At 38.2% G+C, this 17,973-nt stretch overlaps 1 protein-coding gene across 4 annotated transcripts in view; it reads left to right on the forward strand.

The window, feature by feature from the left end:
- Positions 1 to 17,973, forward strand: part of mctp1a (multiple C2 domains, transmembrane 1a) — a 112,776-nt gene that overhangs the window by 28,275 nt on the left and 66,528 nt on the right. For all 4 annotated transcript variants that reach the window (XM_026344257.2, XM_026344259.2, XM_033326170.1 and 1 more), the window contains exon 2: positions 7,399 to 7,519. In XM_026344257.2, the coding sequence (XP_026200042.1) occupies positions 7,399 to 7,519 (121 nt within the window). The remainder of the gene's footprint in view (positions 1 to 7,398; positions 7,520 to 17,973) is intronic.

Consider the following 17,973-nt stretch of genomic DNA (forward strand, 5'->3'; position numbering starts at 1 on the left):
AATACAGTGTGAATTTTAAAATTGATTAAAGAACAAGTGATACACTGTGACTGTTCTGATTCAAAGAGGCAACAACGAATGGTGGCGATTCACATGTCATCAATGAAGACACAGATTCACTTAACTGCTAATGAACACCTTTACTATCTGTAACTAAGCCTGACTGAATGGAAATGTGACGCACATGGAATTTGTTAGATTTTATTTTATTAATTGAGGCAGAACTAATTAAAGGCATGTTTTAGACTAATCTATGTGTGGAGATTAATCACGAGTAGGAGTTTCAGTATTTTTAATGTGATGCTTACATTTCCTAGCACTAGCTTTTCTATCTTTGAGGAATTATATTCCTATTTCTGTGTACTACAAAGACACTGTAAAGTCTAATTATGCAATGTTAGAGCATAATGTGTGCTAGTTTTGCTGGCTGATTTTCATAATACGCAAATCAAGACTACACGTGTCTATGCAACTTCCATACGAGACATCACACTGACTTTCACTTCAGGGTGTTGAGAATGAAATATACTGTAGTTTACTGTAACATACAGCTTCTCCACTATTTGCCTCCTCCATATGACCTATATTTAGATTGAGTACAAGAAAGCTATATTTCTAGCAATTCAATAGACCTATCTGACAGACCTAACTTCAAGCCATCCTGTCCTTATGTGTCTGTCTAGTTGTTTTAATCAGTGGGCATATTAAAGGCTGGAAGGGTAGAAATGGCAAAGCACTGTAGATTGGCTCAGTATTGGGCCTGTGCTCAAAAAAAAATGTATGTGTGTGTCAGTGTGGTTGTATTACAACTCATAGCTGCATCCAGTTTTTGTGCCTGTGTGTGTTTATACTGTATGTGCATATGCAAAAGGTGTGCATGTGTCATGGTGTTTTCATGCAGTATGTGCCTGGTGCCGTGGTACAGGCTTTTATGTTGGAAGGCTTAAAATATCTGTTTGATGGATGGCAGCATATTCTGTACAGCCAAAGCTTGTTAAGAGGGTCTGTGACTGAAAAATAATCCATGAAGGGAAATAATGGAATCGCTGTAGTAGCCTGTGAATTGTCACAGCTCTCATTGGGAGTTCTGCGATCAGAGTACCTGGGGACTACACTGGAATAGAAAGTTGTTTTTTTTATGTAGCAACACTGACCTAGCATTCAAGACTCAAGTACATATCCTCAAGGAAACAAACTCACAGAGTAGATAAGATATATAGACTGCTTTATAATGTACATCTATTAATTAGTTCTATACGTTGCTGTCTCAGTTGAATTAGCATATGAATTCTGTGACTGAGTTACAAGTTTACTCACTAATAATCCACTAAAATAAAAATAGATTTGTGTTTTAAACACAGGATCTAAACTGCATTGTCAGTTGATTTCAAGAATTAATGGCCATTAATATCACCCATCATAGTGTAAAGAAACACAGCAGTTACTGTAAGTTACCGGTGGCTATGTGTTTAAAGAAGATATTCCTGAATAATAAACCTGCAGTGCTATTGCAAGATTATCAATGGAATAAAAAACAAATTATTATACTAGTTCAGTTGTTAATGTTTATTAATTGATTCGATTTTGCAACACCTTAACTTGTGTTAACAGCATGAATATTTTACAGTGCAGAGAACTCTGACTTCAAACAAAGTATTAAAACAATTTAGATAGAAGACCACTTTCTTTTGTTCTGCTCTCCTCGAGTTACTGGGAACGCAGTGACCAAAATATATCTTTGCTGTGTTGCATATTTGCTTGTTTGATAATTTAATCACTGCTCAAAAAAAAACTTCAGCTTTCATATGCTTTCTGAGACTTGTAGTGTGATTTGATTAGTGTTCTGTAGCAGAGGAGTTTTCTCTGCTACTACTCAACTAAAACTCACTGGCTCCAGTTTAAGCTTTGAGGAGATCTGGGGCCTAATCCTTTTAGTAAATAACCTGACAAAATCAATGAATTTGTTTCCTTTAGCTCCACATTAGAAAATGCTGCACAAAGCCAATTATGTTTCAGCTGACCAAAAGTCTAATTAATTACAAAGAAACAAAAAAACTTTATTCATTGTTTATCCAGAGTCACAAATCAATGATTTTTCTCGCCACTTGTAATATATAATGTTTTATGCCAAAAAAAGGTCATTTATGCATTGATTCATCTGATCCAGCCTTACTGAATGTGTGATTACTCATGTAAGACCAAAAAGGTGGAAAATAGACAATGCAAAATGGATTTTTGTTGGGAAGCAAGAAGGGGCATTTTTACTAACTGGGGGGAAAACTGTCATAACGTCTCTGTTAATGAGCCAAGGAGGAGCAGGTTATTGTTATGCAGGAAGTGAAGTGCAGAGCCGGGAAATGACCTGCCATGAGACCTGCTCTGAGTAACGACAGTCTGTCTCCACATGTTGCCCAGGGCAAAATTCAGGCCTAACCGTCAAGATATATAATCCAGGATAAAAATAAAAAAAGGGGAAAAAAACTCTAACACAAAATTGTTATTATTATTTTATTATTATTATTAAACTCTCCATGGCAGACACCAGTAAAACACACAAAATCCTCATTTAAATAAGGCCACCTCCACCATGTTTGCACCATTTGTCAATCACACAGTTTTTACTTGCAAAATTTCCATCAATGAGACACATTAAACAGCAGTTTAATAATCACTATTTGAGATCCTGGCATCCTTTCTCTTATTTTGTCAAATAAGCAAAAGCAAACCAAAAAAAACATAGTCCCCTCCAGAATGGAGATTAAAGTAAAACAAGATGTTTAAATGTATAAATGTGTCACTGAAAAGAGGAACTAGCTGTAGGTTTTCTATTATTCTGGATCAAATTTGTTTGTGTATCAAGTTTGTGTGTGTGTGTAAGTGTGTTGTGTTGTTGTTGTACACTATAACTTTAATTAGGGTTCAGCGGAGCCAGGAGAAGTGAGCCTGTTTGACTAAATGGTTTTTATGGCTTCATGACAGTCCTGAGGCTCAGTGCAGTATATTCACATAATCTAGTCCTAATCCTGTTGCGCCCTCCCTGCTGGACTGTAAGCAGCAGATCATGTGCATTGTGTCTGGCTGAACGCCGCTGGTGTGGAGAATCCTATTGAATGTTTATGCTCAGCATTTCAAAAGCATGATATCATAATCTGTCTTGTATATTGATAAAAGATCAGCTGTTCTCTCTTGTGTTTCATTGCTGATATTCCTGCATGTTCACAGAAGAACACGAAGAAACGGGGAGCACAAACAAACACACCCTCTTTGCATGTTTATGCGACTGAATGCACAATCAGCTCTCTGGAAATGATGCAAGGATGCACTTTTCCATAAATATTTACAGTACATTATTCAGCTCCTGAACCGTTCCCCATCCAAGAGGCATTTTAGTTAATGGTTAAATGAATTATATTGAGATTCAATTCCAGGGCTTTCTGCAAAGCACTGATGTTTTGTATCCAAACACCCTAAGAGCTCCCCAACGTGGTTCTCCAGGGATTATTTGATTCATTATTTAAGTATTAAAATCATTATTAAAGTGGTTTCTGTCAGTCATTAGTTTTCTCATACTTCAAATTTTCTTTTCATCACAAAAGAAATTCAGTAGTCCAGAACTTTTTGCAATTTTACTGAGAGGAAGTCTGTTTTGATATTTTTACTGGTACCTTTCAGCTTCTACATACAGTATGAGTTGAGGAGAAGTTGAGAGAGAATATCTATATCTATCCAATATCTTTTTCTCTTATAACAATAAAACTAAACGTTACACTGTGAGGTAATGAATAAATATTAGTCTTACATGTGTAATAAGTGATTTTCCTCTCGTTGACCATTTTAAACATTAGCCATTAACCACTTGGCTTTATAAATTCACACAATTAGCTTCTCTAATGCGTCTACTCAACCATGTCTCCTAAACAAATTACGTTCCTATTTTGAATGAATAAAGTGCTACAAGGTGGTGGTTGGGGTGGATTGAAGGCAGAGAAGTGAGATGGGGTTCAGGCAAGAATAGCACTTTTGTTAGTGCTGGCGAAAGATCATGTTTTCAGATCATATTTGATTAAAGACCACGTGTGAAGTGACTGTAAGGATAAACCTTGTCTCTTTTAAAACCGGCCTACAATCTTTCTCTGACCTTAAACCAGTGCTGTGAGCGCTGAATCCAACCATAATATCTTAATAGCACTGGATTAACAAAACTGGACGATGTACAGCAAGAAAAGAAAACAGGATGTTGCACATCAGATATTTTGGCTATGTTGATAAAAATACATTGCTTGTGCATTTTATTTATATTTCAGGCATCAACATATCTGTGATCACATGTGGTAAATTTGTTGATAGAAAATAAGAGAGATGTAGGATAAAAACTGTATTTTTTTGTCTGTTGATCTGGTCTCTAAGGGATGTAAAAGATTGAAAAGTGTGTTGTTGTAGCTGTTGACTTCTCTGTCAGGTTCAAGGCGCCATGAAACAGCGCAGGAGGCGTGGGACGGGCCTTGACTTTCTTTGCTTCCGCTCTTCTACATTTGTGTCTGTGTGTGTTTAGTATGTGTTTTTGGAGTGTGTATCTCTCACCGTTTGGAGAATTGATGTCTCCACTCTGTGGGACTTACGGGACAGTACTGAGACAAGTGCTGTTTGCTGATAGACCAGGGTGATTGTCACTGAACCAAATTACTGGGTGAAAACAATGTGTGTATGTGCATTAGTATGAGAGGAAATGACATGTATATGTATGTGGGAGTTGCTCACCACCTGTCTGTAATGCAGGTCATGGTCATGACTTTGGACATTGTGTTTCTCTGTGCGCTACACAAACCAACCCTAAAAAGTCTTTGTTTAGCTGCATGTTTTGTCCTTTCTGTGCATCGTTTTAACAGGTAGAGCTTAGCGTGTTATTCTGTTTTACCAGGACAGTTGTTTTAGACTTCATTGATCCTATTGTGTACAGTCTGCACTATCTATAAATCCATTTCAAATCCTGTGCTCTCTATTATGTTTGTTTGACATTGTGACAAATACAAAGCTCTGGAGATTTTATACGTTTTATACAACAACAGAGAAAAGAAAAGGAAAAAAAAAAAAAAGCGCGTCCAAGCATTCAGTGAGGGCACAGTGTCCCTGGGGATTTCCATCTTTTTCATAATCACTGTGTGTTATGATGTGACCCCACTCGACACTGTGTTGCTTTGTGTGTCACTGTTTTGTTAGTCATGTTCCTAGACAAAATGGCTTAGTCTTACATGGTCAGATCCCTGCAACTGTCGTCCAATCCTATTGGTTGTATCCACATACATACCGAGTTCAATTACTGTGACTTAAATGCACTGTTATCCTATCCAATCACATGGCTTTAATTCTCTGAGTGTTCTCCTTCAATTTCTCCAGATTTTTTGCAGAGCCGGTGCACTTGTTACCTAACAGATTACATTTTGGTTTCTAGATTTGTTTCAGTTTTTCCCTTTTCCCAGAAGACTGACTATTTTTTGTTTCCTCTGTTGTTCCTCTTTGACAGCAGGCGCTGTGATGCTAAAATTGTTTTGGGGCTGAATTCTCCGTGGAGATCTTCGAGTGCCAAGCTTTACACAGCACCACATTGCTCTCCCAGCTGCTGTATCTTTGAATTCTGCTGTGTGGAGCATGTACTGTTCTCTGCACATAAATGTTCTGATATCTGTAATCATGTAATGGATATCGATCCACTGTATGAACCGGTTACCTAGCCAAGGGTTGCTGGGGTGCTGAAGCTGGTCTGAGCCATCATAGGGGGAAAGGGGGAAAGGTCTATCTAAGGGCTGACAATTATTCACACACACACTTAGACACAGATTTGATTGTGGAAATCGGAGTATCAGGAGGAAACCCATGCAAGCAAACAGTACGCAGAAAAATGGAAAAGCCCCTGCAGACCGGCTGGGTCTTGACCTCCTAGCTGTGAAGTGTCAGTGCCAACCACTCTGCCACCGTACTGCCACACACAGGAAATACATGAATTATTTAAAAGGCCATATTATAAATATAGTCAGGTTCATATTTGATTTTTTGTTTTGCATGGAAAAGTACATAAAAATCGAATTATGAATGATTTATAATTCCCAAATCTGCTCCTTTTTCTGTCTTCTGATACTCTGAAACCTTTTGTTTTATCTCTTTCTCACAGTTCTCTCTCTGAACTGTGGCCAAAACACAGAGACTGAGTACTGTACCATCCAGTCGTCCCGCTGGCTCTAGAGAGGCTGCATAAACAAACCATAGCTTTGCAATTTCACACAGTTTTACTCGCTTAACAATTGAAATTCTTTTAACTTTAAGGTTAAACTTCTGAAATTCAGCCATGTTATTTCATGCCAGCATCAGGTTCGAAACATGACAATAGATTAGAGGAACCACCTTACCAACACAGAATATCTAAAGTCATGTTGCTCTCTCCTCTCTCTCATTCATTTGTATGCAGTAAAGCCCCATGAACAGATGAAGTAAGGCTGTTTTAGTCCATAAAAAGCAAAATGCTTCTACTGTGGCCATTTATTTTTTCGCTTGAAAATAAATAAAGAAATTTTCTTTACAACTGATAAATACTTTCTGTGTAGCACCACATGTTTTTTTTTATGCTGTAGCCTCGGAGCTGGGTTTGTCTTTAAAGAGAATAAACAGTGCTACACCAATAATAATATTCTATTCTAATATCACCATGCTGCCTCCAAAATACGGGATTCAAAGCATAGTCCGTGCTATTTCAGAATCCTACATAAAGAACATGTATTTTCTGAAAGTTTTAGCACCGTCATAAATAAAAACACACTCCTCCAGTCAATCTTCTGGAGGGAAACAATGTTATTAACACTGACAGGAAAAGCCATAACAGCCTCATTAACAAATGTGTATTCCAGTGACAGCGTAAACAGCGACTTTACCTCTGGGTTTTCTGTCGTCTTTTTTTCTGTTTGCATCCTTCTTCAGTTTTTAGCTGTTTGAAGATCTCTCTGCTCTTTTGCTTATCTCTGGTGGGAGTAGCTATTATGTTAGGCCTGTTTTCCGTTAGTGATCTCCCGGTGGCCCTCTAGCATGTTTCTGCTCTTTTACAGTTATTCTTAGCCTCGTGTCAGGGTAGGATAGCAAAGGAGCTGGGGAAACGTGACATGATGGCCCACGCACATGTTGTCTGATGGGAAGGAGTGAGAAATGAGGGCAGGAGAATAGGATAAGGAAAATGTGGCATGAGCAGTTCCTGTGTTTTGCCTTTTAGCCCATTTGTACAGGCTTTTGGACTGTACTCATTGTAATGTAACTCTATCAGATTTTTTCACTCCACTGTTTATTCTGTAGTGCGCTTTCTACTCTGTCCTTCCTCATGTAGAGGTACTTGATAACTTATGTAACTTCTCTCTACAGGGCATCAACATAGTGGGACCCAGTAATGCAGAGCCCCCGCCTCGACCTCCTAGTCCAGCCATGTACCAGCTGGATATTGTCCTGAAGAAGGGGAACACCCTGGCTATCCGGGACCGGACAGGTATGAGCCCTGTTTATTCTTCCTGTTCTCTCGACATCATTGAGGTTTATGTCTTGAGGCGCGTTGAACAGCTTCACCAAACCACTATTTGACCCACTAAATGAAACCTACTCTCTGTCCTGCTCTTCTTCCCTTACCTGCTTTACGCATAAATTCATTTTTATAGTACACTTTGAGTCGGTGTAGTATTTTTTGACACCTCTACTCGTTTTTCTCACCTTTCTTTTGTCATCTTTCTCCATGTGTAGGGTTTTGGTAAAGCACACATCTAGTTGTCACAACTCCATTTTCCATGTGTGAAATAATATGGCATTACTGAGAATGCTACGGCACATTTCCTGCGTATCTAGGCATGAAAAGAATTCAGCTTTGACTTAAGCTTGCTACAGTTTCTCCCTTTGTCGCCTGTCTGCTTTTATTTTTGTTTGTTCCACCTGCTCTCAGTCCCTCCCCTTCCTCTTCCTCCTTAATGACTATATGACTATTATAAGCTCCCCTCACTCGTCCACTCATCTCTGGTTTGTTGCTCATTGGACTCAACACCATACTCTTCGTTCGTAGGATTACTCTTTGGCCTTTGCCTCTCAGAATTGTTTGTTTGTTTGTTTGTTTGTTTATTCGTTGACCGGTCTCCACACCATTTCCTGTACATGTTTGTTGGACTCCTTCTGTTGGACTTTGTCGTTCTCGTTTGTAATTTGGTTTTGCATTTGTGCGTAGGTTTTCGTTGTTACTTTGTGTTGTTTTGTTTGTTCGTTAGCGTTTAGCCTGCCTTTGCAGTGGTCTTCTGTTGGGTATTTTGTGTTTCTTGTTAGTTAATATTTATTCGGTATTAGTGCTTCTATTTGTGTTGTTACTTTGTGTGTTTAGTTAGTTTTTCGCCTGCGTCTGTGCAGTGAATTTCCACTACTTTGTTTTGTCTTTGTATGCTAGTTAGTATTTTTTGCCTGCGTTTCAGCAGTGTTTTAGTTGATACTTTGTATTCATGCTTTTATTTGTAACTTTGTTCATCACCGTTTTTTTTGGGTCCCTTTTAGTTGTTACTTTGTTAGTGTTTGTGTTAGTTTCCCGTGTTCCCTGTTTTTGGACCAGGAGTTAATAAATAACTTTTTGTTTTGTACACGTTCGCCCTCGTTGGTAACAAAGCTAGCACATGCCTCACCTCACGCCATTGAGATATACCGTGATCTTATTGATTATATAAGTCTTGATGGGTAAAGGCAGTTTGTCAAAAGCTTTTAGTTAAAGTAAATACTATATACACATATAGACAAAGTACAAACGTTATATATGTTTGCTGCAGGGCTGCTGTGATGGTGATGCTGCTGTCCAGCCTTTTACTAAGGCCCTTCTCCCCTGATTGCTCAATTTAGCTGATCGACCAGCTCTTAGAAAAGTCCTTGTTGTGCCAAACTTCTTCTATTTGAGAATTATGGAGGCCCTTGCTTTGCTCCCATAGTTTTTGGTTTCTGATATGGATTGTCAGCTGTGAGGCCTTCTATAGACAGGTTTGTGCTTTTCCAAGTCATGTCCAGTGTAATTTACCACTGGTGGACTCCAAGAGAAATGTGAGGCACCTGGGCTAAATGTGTTGCAATTCAAGTACTGGTGTTGCTATTTGAGTTTTTTCTTTTGTCATACATTTACAAACATTTTTAATTTTCTTTTTTTTACTTTGTCATTATGGCCGACTGAGTGTAGATTTATGAGGAAAAAAATGTTTTGACTGTAGTTTGTGTATCAGGCAGCAACATAACAAAACCACTCTGATAAAGAGATTGTTTTGCTTCCATGGAGCTTGAATGTGCAGAGATTTTAAAGTGCAGGGCAGATAACCTTCTGCCCACTGAGGTGTATTAAGTTCTTGTAGTGTGGAAAGGCTAGTTGGGAAGAACAAGCAAGGCCAGAAAAGATTTCTCATAAATTCACCCAGACAGTGATCTGGATAGTTCTAGACGCCAAGGTCTCATTAGTGGTTGCAGCAGTCACCAATATGACAGATATGAATAAGCTGCCCTGCTCTCTTCCTTACATTTTGCCTGAATACCTGTCCAGTTGCAAAATCAGCTGTGAGGTACATAGCTCACCTGTCTTGTCCTAAGCCCATCGAGACAGCTCATTAAAGAGAGGGAGAGACAAAGACAGACAAATCAAAAAATATCAGATGCAGTTAATTTTTATTAGCTAATAATGTCTTTGTAACAATTGTTTAGTTGTAACACTTGCTTATTATTATATATAGGAGTTGATGCGATACTATATCTTGACATGAAGTAATGTCATTCACGTGCTGCTCCCGTTGTACAACAGGCTAAGGATAAATTGCAGCAGGCAGACATAGGATTGGTGGGTTTTGCATTTACCAAGCAGTCTAAGCTACTTTGCCATCAGGTAGACTGGATAAGAACTGGAGTTAAGTATAAAAGTAGTCCGGAGAGGGGGAATTTACTTACTGATTCGATTAAAAGCCTCTACAATAATATTAAATCATACAAAAAGTTATTTATATTTCAGTAAAGAAATGTATAAAACCAAGCTACACAAGGTATTTTATATTAGCCCGGAGCTTCACATGAAGCATTAACCATAAAACACTGTACATTTTGTCCCACAAACTATGTAAAACAATTATTTAAAAAGATTGATATTAATAAAAACCTGGTCATTTGCTGTGATCAAATAAATTAACGTTCATCATATCATATTGTAGTGATGATAATGACAGAGCTGACGTCTGATCAGCTGAATGCATGAATGAATCATTAAAGCATTTCAAGGTGATGGAATTTACACCCAAGCACAGAAACATAGAGAGGATGGGTAACCTCAAGAGGAACATTGGTAGAGCTTTACAAGGAGCTTACCCACAAATACAGTAGCAAACAGACTCTGACGTCACTACGGTGCTGCATTTCTGAAAGTGCACTCAGAGACAAGATTCACTAGCCAGACACGAGAAGAAAAGAGAGAGAGGGACTCATTGACTTGGGGCGTCCAGTTGCTAATTTGCACATTGTCTTTTCTTATTATCTGTTCTATGAAGCGGGAAGTGATGAAGGGAGCCTTTTTGCAACTGAACAAGGGAACAAGGGCAAGGTATCAACTAAAGCTGAAATGGAACAGCTAACACAGCTAATTAGAGGATGTGTTGAGAAGAGGGCACTTAGAAATAGGGAATACAAATACTGTGCTTTAAAAAGCCTGAGATTGTAGAATACATAACTGCAGAAAAGCAAAATAAAACTGTGTCCAGAGTTGATTCCAGAGAAGCACTTAAGGATAATTAATTAAGGCTGATGTTTCTTTATCTATTTCTACTGTCAAAAAGAAAAATTACACTCTACAAAACACTATTATTAATGAACAGTTTCACTTATTGATCTTACATTTGTGCCCAGAGTTTTTTTTTCCATAATTCACCTTCACCAACTGGCACACCAACTCACTTTCACACTTAAACACAATTTAGCCAAATAAAACCAAATCAACCCAATTTAAAGTTACCAAATAAGCCTCTTGATGTAAAGCAACAATGCATCACTATCTAATTATTCACTATCACTAATTATTTCCCACTCCTTTATAGTCATTCTGTTACCATAAAACACTCTACAGAGGCCACTTTAAGTGCTGTGTGTAGTTGTTTTCTCATGATGTCATCACAGAGTAACATTTTCCAAATGCAATTTCTAGATATCAGCTCAAACGTCATTACATTACATTACTTAGAAATGTGATAAAGCCTAAAGCACTTCAACTAATTAAACTACATATAAAATATACTGTACGTCTCCCTTTACTGGCCACAAAAAATCCCTGCTTCAGTTGTTGAGAGCAAACCCTTTGTGCTTATGCCTTTTTGCTGAGTATGCAGGCTCTCAGTGTAAGTCTGTGAGAGCTCAGTGCTTAGGATAAAAGGTGAACATTGAATAAAAGCCAGACCTTTACTCTAAGTCTTGACCTGACATGGTAGCAAACCAAGTTATCATTATCCAATTATCTGTGTGTCATCCTCTGGTGGTACTGTATTTTAACCATTTATTCTTCTTGTTTGTTGCAAGATGAATGAGACAATACGCAATACGTTCAATAAGGATATTCTACCCTATATATTGGATGTAGGTAAACTTAAAGTAAAGACGTGCATTTCACAGCTGTAACAAGGTACAATTTGGGCAGAGAAATTTTCTACCCTAAAGAGTTCACATCCAATCTCTCCTGTGGTCATTTCCACCTGGTTCTGAGGATGCTGTTGATATTGTGTTGTTACACTTAAGGATTATTATTAACAGCCATAAATTTGGAAGGCACAAGAGAGGTGGCCACACGATTGTAGCTATTAATTAGTATGTCATGTAACTATAAAAGCATTCTTCTTTTTACTTTTTATGCTTATCGTTAGGAAATCCCTGGCTTCTTTGTCTTACAGTAGCTGTCATAAATAATATACCAATCAAAAGCTCTGCAGCCTTGTAGGTGACCTCAAATGAAAACACACTGACCTCTGTCTCTACCTGAAGTTCCCTTGATGAGGCTTGTGTGTAGTCGAAGACCTGCCACAACAGCCTGTCTTTCCATCTTGTAGTACTGTTGTGTGCAGTCTTTAACTTTCACAGTCGAAACTTCTGTATTCCACTGTATATTGACACAGTACCTTTTTGGATCCACTTTACAAAACTTAAGCTTTTAAAATGTGGAACATTCAATTAGTCACCCTTCAGAGTTACGTGTTTGAAGCATGTGGTTGAATGATCCCTCCGAGACAGTTCTTCCACCAGAGCTATTCCTGCTACTCTGTACTCCTTGGTTGGCATGTAATGAAGGACAATTACTGTATGCAAATGCACCAGGTGCAATCTGCAGAGTTTACTGCACAAACTAGTGCAGCCAAAACTGGTGAGGTGCAGCAATAGTAATACCCGGTCCTCACACAGCCCTACTAAAAACTACTGTAATTTCATCCCTCTAACTCTAGATAATAACTAGCTAGATGGATGTAGTCTCTGTTATTTGCATGTGCTGGCACATTTTGTGTTCATTATACTGTACATGCATACTGTGTGTATGTATCTGTCTGCTACTGTGTGCACATATTTAAAGGGATAATATTAGTGTGGACGTTTACAGTGATTAGCTAAGACAAATGAGACTACAGCAAGCATAATGATCAGGTATACAACACAACACTTGATTTGAAAACAGTGAGAGAGCCAGACCTTGTCACCTACTGTCAGCATGTTGTCTCTATTTCTTGTCCCCTTATTGTCTTCTCACCTCTCATTTTGTGCTTTCACATGCTGTGCAGTTAAATTTATTTTTGTTTCTGCTTATTCAGCTCAGCTGTATTAAGCACAGACTCTTATCATTATGGTATGTCACACCTCACATTTTAATTGCAGCAAGATCATGCTGCACATTAGTGAAGGTTTATCAGGGGTAAATTCTGGTGGAAGACAGGAAAGTAAACTCCTCTCAGCATAAAGTGGCAAGAGGCGAAGGAATGCGTCTGTGATTGTGGGTAATTGTAATGAGGCAGCCTCTCCACCCATCTGTCAGCATCCCATGATTTAGTTTCTTCTCTTTACAGGCTTCCCCAATGCATCCTCTTGAGCAGATTGCATTCTGGGTAATGAGAAAGCCTAGTGCTGCAACCATTCGTCAGTGCCTGACACTACACATAGGCCAGATACACACAAAACACACTCAAGTGTGTATATGTGTTTCTGCAATCTGAGCGTGTTCCAGGTTTGCTGCTGAACCATGACAGGGTTTTACGAACAGCTTTACTATATTTTTCTCCTCTCTCGTCTCGTCTGACAAGCATCAGTGAACCTCCACTGTGGCGTGGTGCCTAATAACACAGAGTTTTTCACATCCAGTGCAATGGTCAACTCACTATATCACTGATACAGTGAGTCCTAAGAAGAATACAGAATGATCAGTCTGTTTTAAGCTTAAGAACTGTGTAGACTATTTTAATAGAAAATATTTTTCCCTTTTAAAAATCTAAAAATGTCTGAAGCATTGGTGTGGGTTATAGGGGTTCATGGTTCATACTTTGTTTTTGTCTGTGTTGTGAAAAAGGTCAATTGCCTGGAACTACTGCTTTGTCTGCTACATGCAAGAGTAAGTCTATCACTCTACTTTAGAGCTGCAGTAGGTCAGCTGGAAGAGCAGGCATCTACAAACCCGAGGGTTAGTGGTTCAATTCCCAGTGATAAGACACCAACACCCCACCGTAGCGCCATGATCTACTGCAGCTGTCCAAACAACAAGGGGATCAATAAAGTATGTCGTTATCATTACTTAACACCTACTATACATACATTAGTATGAGTAGTAGGTGGTGTTTGACCAGTCATCAATATTATAATGTTAGTATGTATAATATTACATAGAAAATAATAATATTATTGCTATTATTATAATACTAATACTAATAATTACTACTAATTAATATACTAAACTAATATAAAATATAAATATAAATATAAAAAATATTCAAATATGTGTGTTCATTGTAGGTTTGAAAGTTGTAGCCATTGGTTAAGTTATGTATCATAGCATAATATTACATTTCAGCATGCTTTGGCTGCAGACATAAGCAAACAGCTCTTCACAAACACTGACTCAGAACTGAGACTGACTGATCTCAGCTATTATATCAGTAAAACAGAACATATGATCGCGTTTATGTTAAGTGCTATAATGACATTGACATTGTTGATCTAACCTGGTATATCTGTGCCATTCTGATGCTGTGATATTGCACAGTATATATTAAATTCATACTTCAAATTCCTATTAAAGTTAGTTTCCCTTAATATAATCAACTTTATCATATTTGAAAACAGGAAAACTAATTTCATGCCGTGTTGTCTTAGTTTGCCAGCTAACCCAGTTGTTCATACTGGCATCATGCATTATGGATGGTTTCCTAATGCTACCAGCAGGTGGTTTGTCATCTGTATTCACTGTATTTAAAAACAGAAAATGACTTCAGCAAGTGACAAAGCTTTACTCTTGTTTAAATCATATTTTCTGTATTTTATAAATATTAATATCTGATTTGTTTTTCAATCTAACACATATACTAGCTAAAATCAGTGTGCTTATGACTTCCTGCTGTTTTTTCCTCAGCACATTTCGTGTCTTCGAGATGTGTGTTGTGAAAAGTTTCTGTTAAATATTAGAGAACAAGCATACGTCCTAGGACCTGCTTTACTACAGTAGCCTACTGTCATATAATAAAACAGGGAATGGTTTTCTCATTGGGTGCAGGTATTTTTAGAACATGATTTCACACTGTCGTGCTGTCCTCTGTAATTAGCTGCTAATATATCACCAGTTAATAATTTAAGGCAGTTTGTCTGCTCTGTACTGACACACAAAGCTATTGATCATGAATGTGTAATGATTATCTACAAATGAGGAAAAAGGAAGCAGAATAATTAATTTGTTACTCTGAGTCCTCCATCTTTCACCCAGCTGTTTTTATGAGTAAGTTAATCGCGAAAACGAAAACTTTCATTAAGTTACTAAAAAGTTATGGCCAGGAGTGTGTTTCAAGTGGTGTAGTCTGTTTCTATTACGTCTGAACATGACCCTACCTTTATGTAGAGTGCATTTAGCCATTTTAATTGAACACGTCTAAGAACTGTCTGCTGCCTTCGCTCTGTCTGAGTCAGACAGGTGTCATACAGATTTCTTTTTTATTATTCAAGGTTAGGGCCTTATTTCTGACATTACTGTCAAAGGACTTGAGGCTGTTTTAATGTCATGCTGCCTGTCAAATCAATAAACCAGACAGATATTTGGCCTTGAATGTGTTTGGGCACACCATGCATTACTCACATTAGACTGAAACCTCACACCACATGCTTGTCCCCACCGTGTAAATCACAGATTTTTCGAGTGACTGGCTTCAGGTTAGGCGATAATTGTACATCCGTTTAAAACCCTTACAAGTGTTTGGCTCACTAAACTACGTAAATTGCACCCTTCTCTGTGTGGCCTCCTGTGTGAGGGATAAAGCGTAGTGAGTCAAGCTGTGTTTTTGTCAATGAAATGTCAACTCTGTGTGTGTGCGTGCAGTAAACGCCTCACACATTAATAGCATAAAGTCATACACAGGCACAGAATTCTTTATCTCCAAGGATCTTCACTGAATGTGTGAAATAAATAAATCCTCAGTTATTGCTCTGGGACTTTTCTAGAGCAGTGGGAGGTTTACTTGCATGCTCTTGGACCATTGCTTACTCTCAGAGCAGCACTGCCATTTAAATGAAAGCACTAGACTTTGATTAACTTTTCGGAGTTTCCAGCTCTCTAATGACTTTTATATCACAGGCCGATGAAACTGATTTGAAGTTTTTGAAGTCTTTGCCATCCTAAATTGCATATTTGTTGACTGTGTATTATTTTCAAAGATTTCCAAAAGATAGCTCAGTAAAAAGGTCAGAACTCTTTGAGTAATTAATGTTTGGTCTTAATTGAAGAAAGAAGAAAGCAAGTAAAACTGTTTGTTTTAACGTTTGTTCTTAAAAGTTAGGAGGTTTCTCAGGTGTAACATAATGCTGCTGCTACTTCATACCCCCATTTGTCATGTTAGTATGCATGATCATCAACATACATTAGAAATGTGTAAGAAAATGTAACACAAACGCAATACATGTGAATTTACACATACCCTAACTGTACATGTATCCAAGAACCTGGCAGCAGTCATAGCAAGAGGATTGTCTCAACACATGAGCTGCTAGAGAGAAGTGCTTAGTAGATCTGATGTTATCAGCAGGAAGCCTCCTTTAATATGATTTGAATTGTAACAATGTATGACTGCGGTGCAGCTTCGTTCAGCTACACTCTTCAAACTTACTCCCACTGTGAATTTGCATATTAGCAAAATCAAGCATTAAAGGCAGATTTTGTAACGTTTGTTTTTATATATTTGCTTGAAATGTAATTTAAGAGTGTGACTTATAGCATGGACACTTTGTGTTCTTAATCAAGTTGTGTCAGCCCTAGTATTAAGTGACCATTCAGAAAGTGATAGTGGATCTTTGCATTGCAGATTGTGCTTTTAAGCTTACTGTTGTTACGTTCTCAGGTGTCCGGCAGGGTAGCCTGGCTTACTCACTGACGGCCAGTAAGACGTGTCAGTCTCTTTGTGGCCAGTGTCCATTAGGTGCTCAGAAGAGATACATGTGTGGTGAATTATGTTGAGAGAGCAGCTATCAAAAACAAGTTTATCAGGGGCTTTTAGGTCCCACTGTGTAAACCTAAAACAGATTTATGTCCTGAGTGCACCAGTGGGTCCTTTTATGAACACATTTATTTCTTCTCTCAGCTACTAGATGTTAACAGTGTTCAGTTGTTGGTTTCAATAACTATAAAGAAGATGAACAGATTTACCACCCAGTATGTTACTGTGGCAATTTCTTGTCAGTTACCTGTCGCCCTGCTCACTCACCAGTCTGTGAACCCAGGGGGGGTTATTCCAGAGAGGAGGATTAAGAAGTTAACGATGTTGTTTGTCACCAGAATCCTGGATTTTTTCTTGTAAGGGGCTCACAGAAAAAGCTCATTTTCCAGATAATGTTTACTGTGTCTATGTCTGATACTGTCATAAGCTGAAGCAGAAAGATAAAATAGCTTTTCACTTCTTATAGCTACACTTAACTACCTTTGGCACCTCCTTACCTTTGCTAGTGTGAGACAAAATTTCCTCCTTGTGCTCATTCTCTTGGGATCACTTCCATTTCAAGATCTAGGCTTACCAATCTATCAGACCCGCTGCCTTGTACCCCAGCTGGTTTTAGGCATTCATATCAACCATTATTCATTCTTTAGAAGCTTATTGATTTTACAATACCTATTGCTTTTTGACCTCTCCATCCCTCACACGGGACACACGATTACTTTCTGTCTTTATGAACTTTCCCAACTGTGGAAGGTCTTTTAAAAATCTGATAAAATGTCATGCTGCTTGATTTCCAAGAAAGCACCCCTGCAATCACTCCTCTGAGCTGTACTGTACCCACGCTTACTCATATTCAGCCACCACCCACCTACAGCAGCAGCCGTTTTCATTTCATACTTTTCAGCCAGCTAATGTTTATGGCACCATAAAGCTTGCACTGCACTGATGCAGAGACTCTGGGGTAGTGATGTGTGTCTGGGAATATTGACCCAGTGGGATACAGATAGAGAAAGAGAAGAACATGGAAAGTGAATTTTGCAGTTTGTGTCAATGATGTGTTTTTCACTTAATTTACAAGGAACTTATTTTTTACTGATTTTCTACAGAAAATTATATGTTTTTTACTTTCATATTTTTTTTACTTTAATATTTGTGTTGCACTACACAGCAATGTTATCCCAGACATGTATTACTGTTTCTCTTTTCTCCTCGGTTTTCCTTTACCATGTCACCCATGTCCCCTCACTGCATC

This window comes from Anabas testudineus, chromosome 9 (genome assembly GCF_900324465.2).
Source record: "Anabas testudineus chromosome 9, fAnaTes1.2, whole genome shotgun sequence".
In the NCBI taxonomy this organism is placed as follows: Eukaryota; Metazoa; Chordata; class Actinopteri; order Anabantiformes; family Anabantidae; genus Anabas; species Anabas testudineus.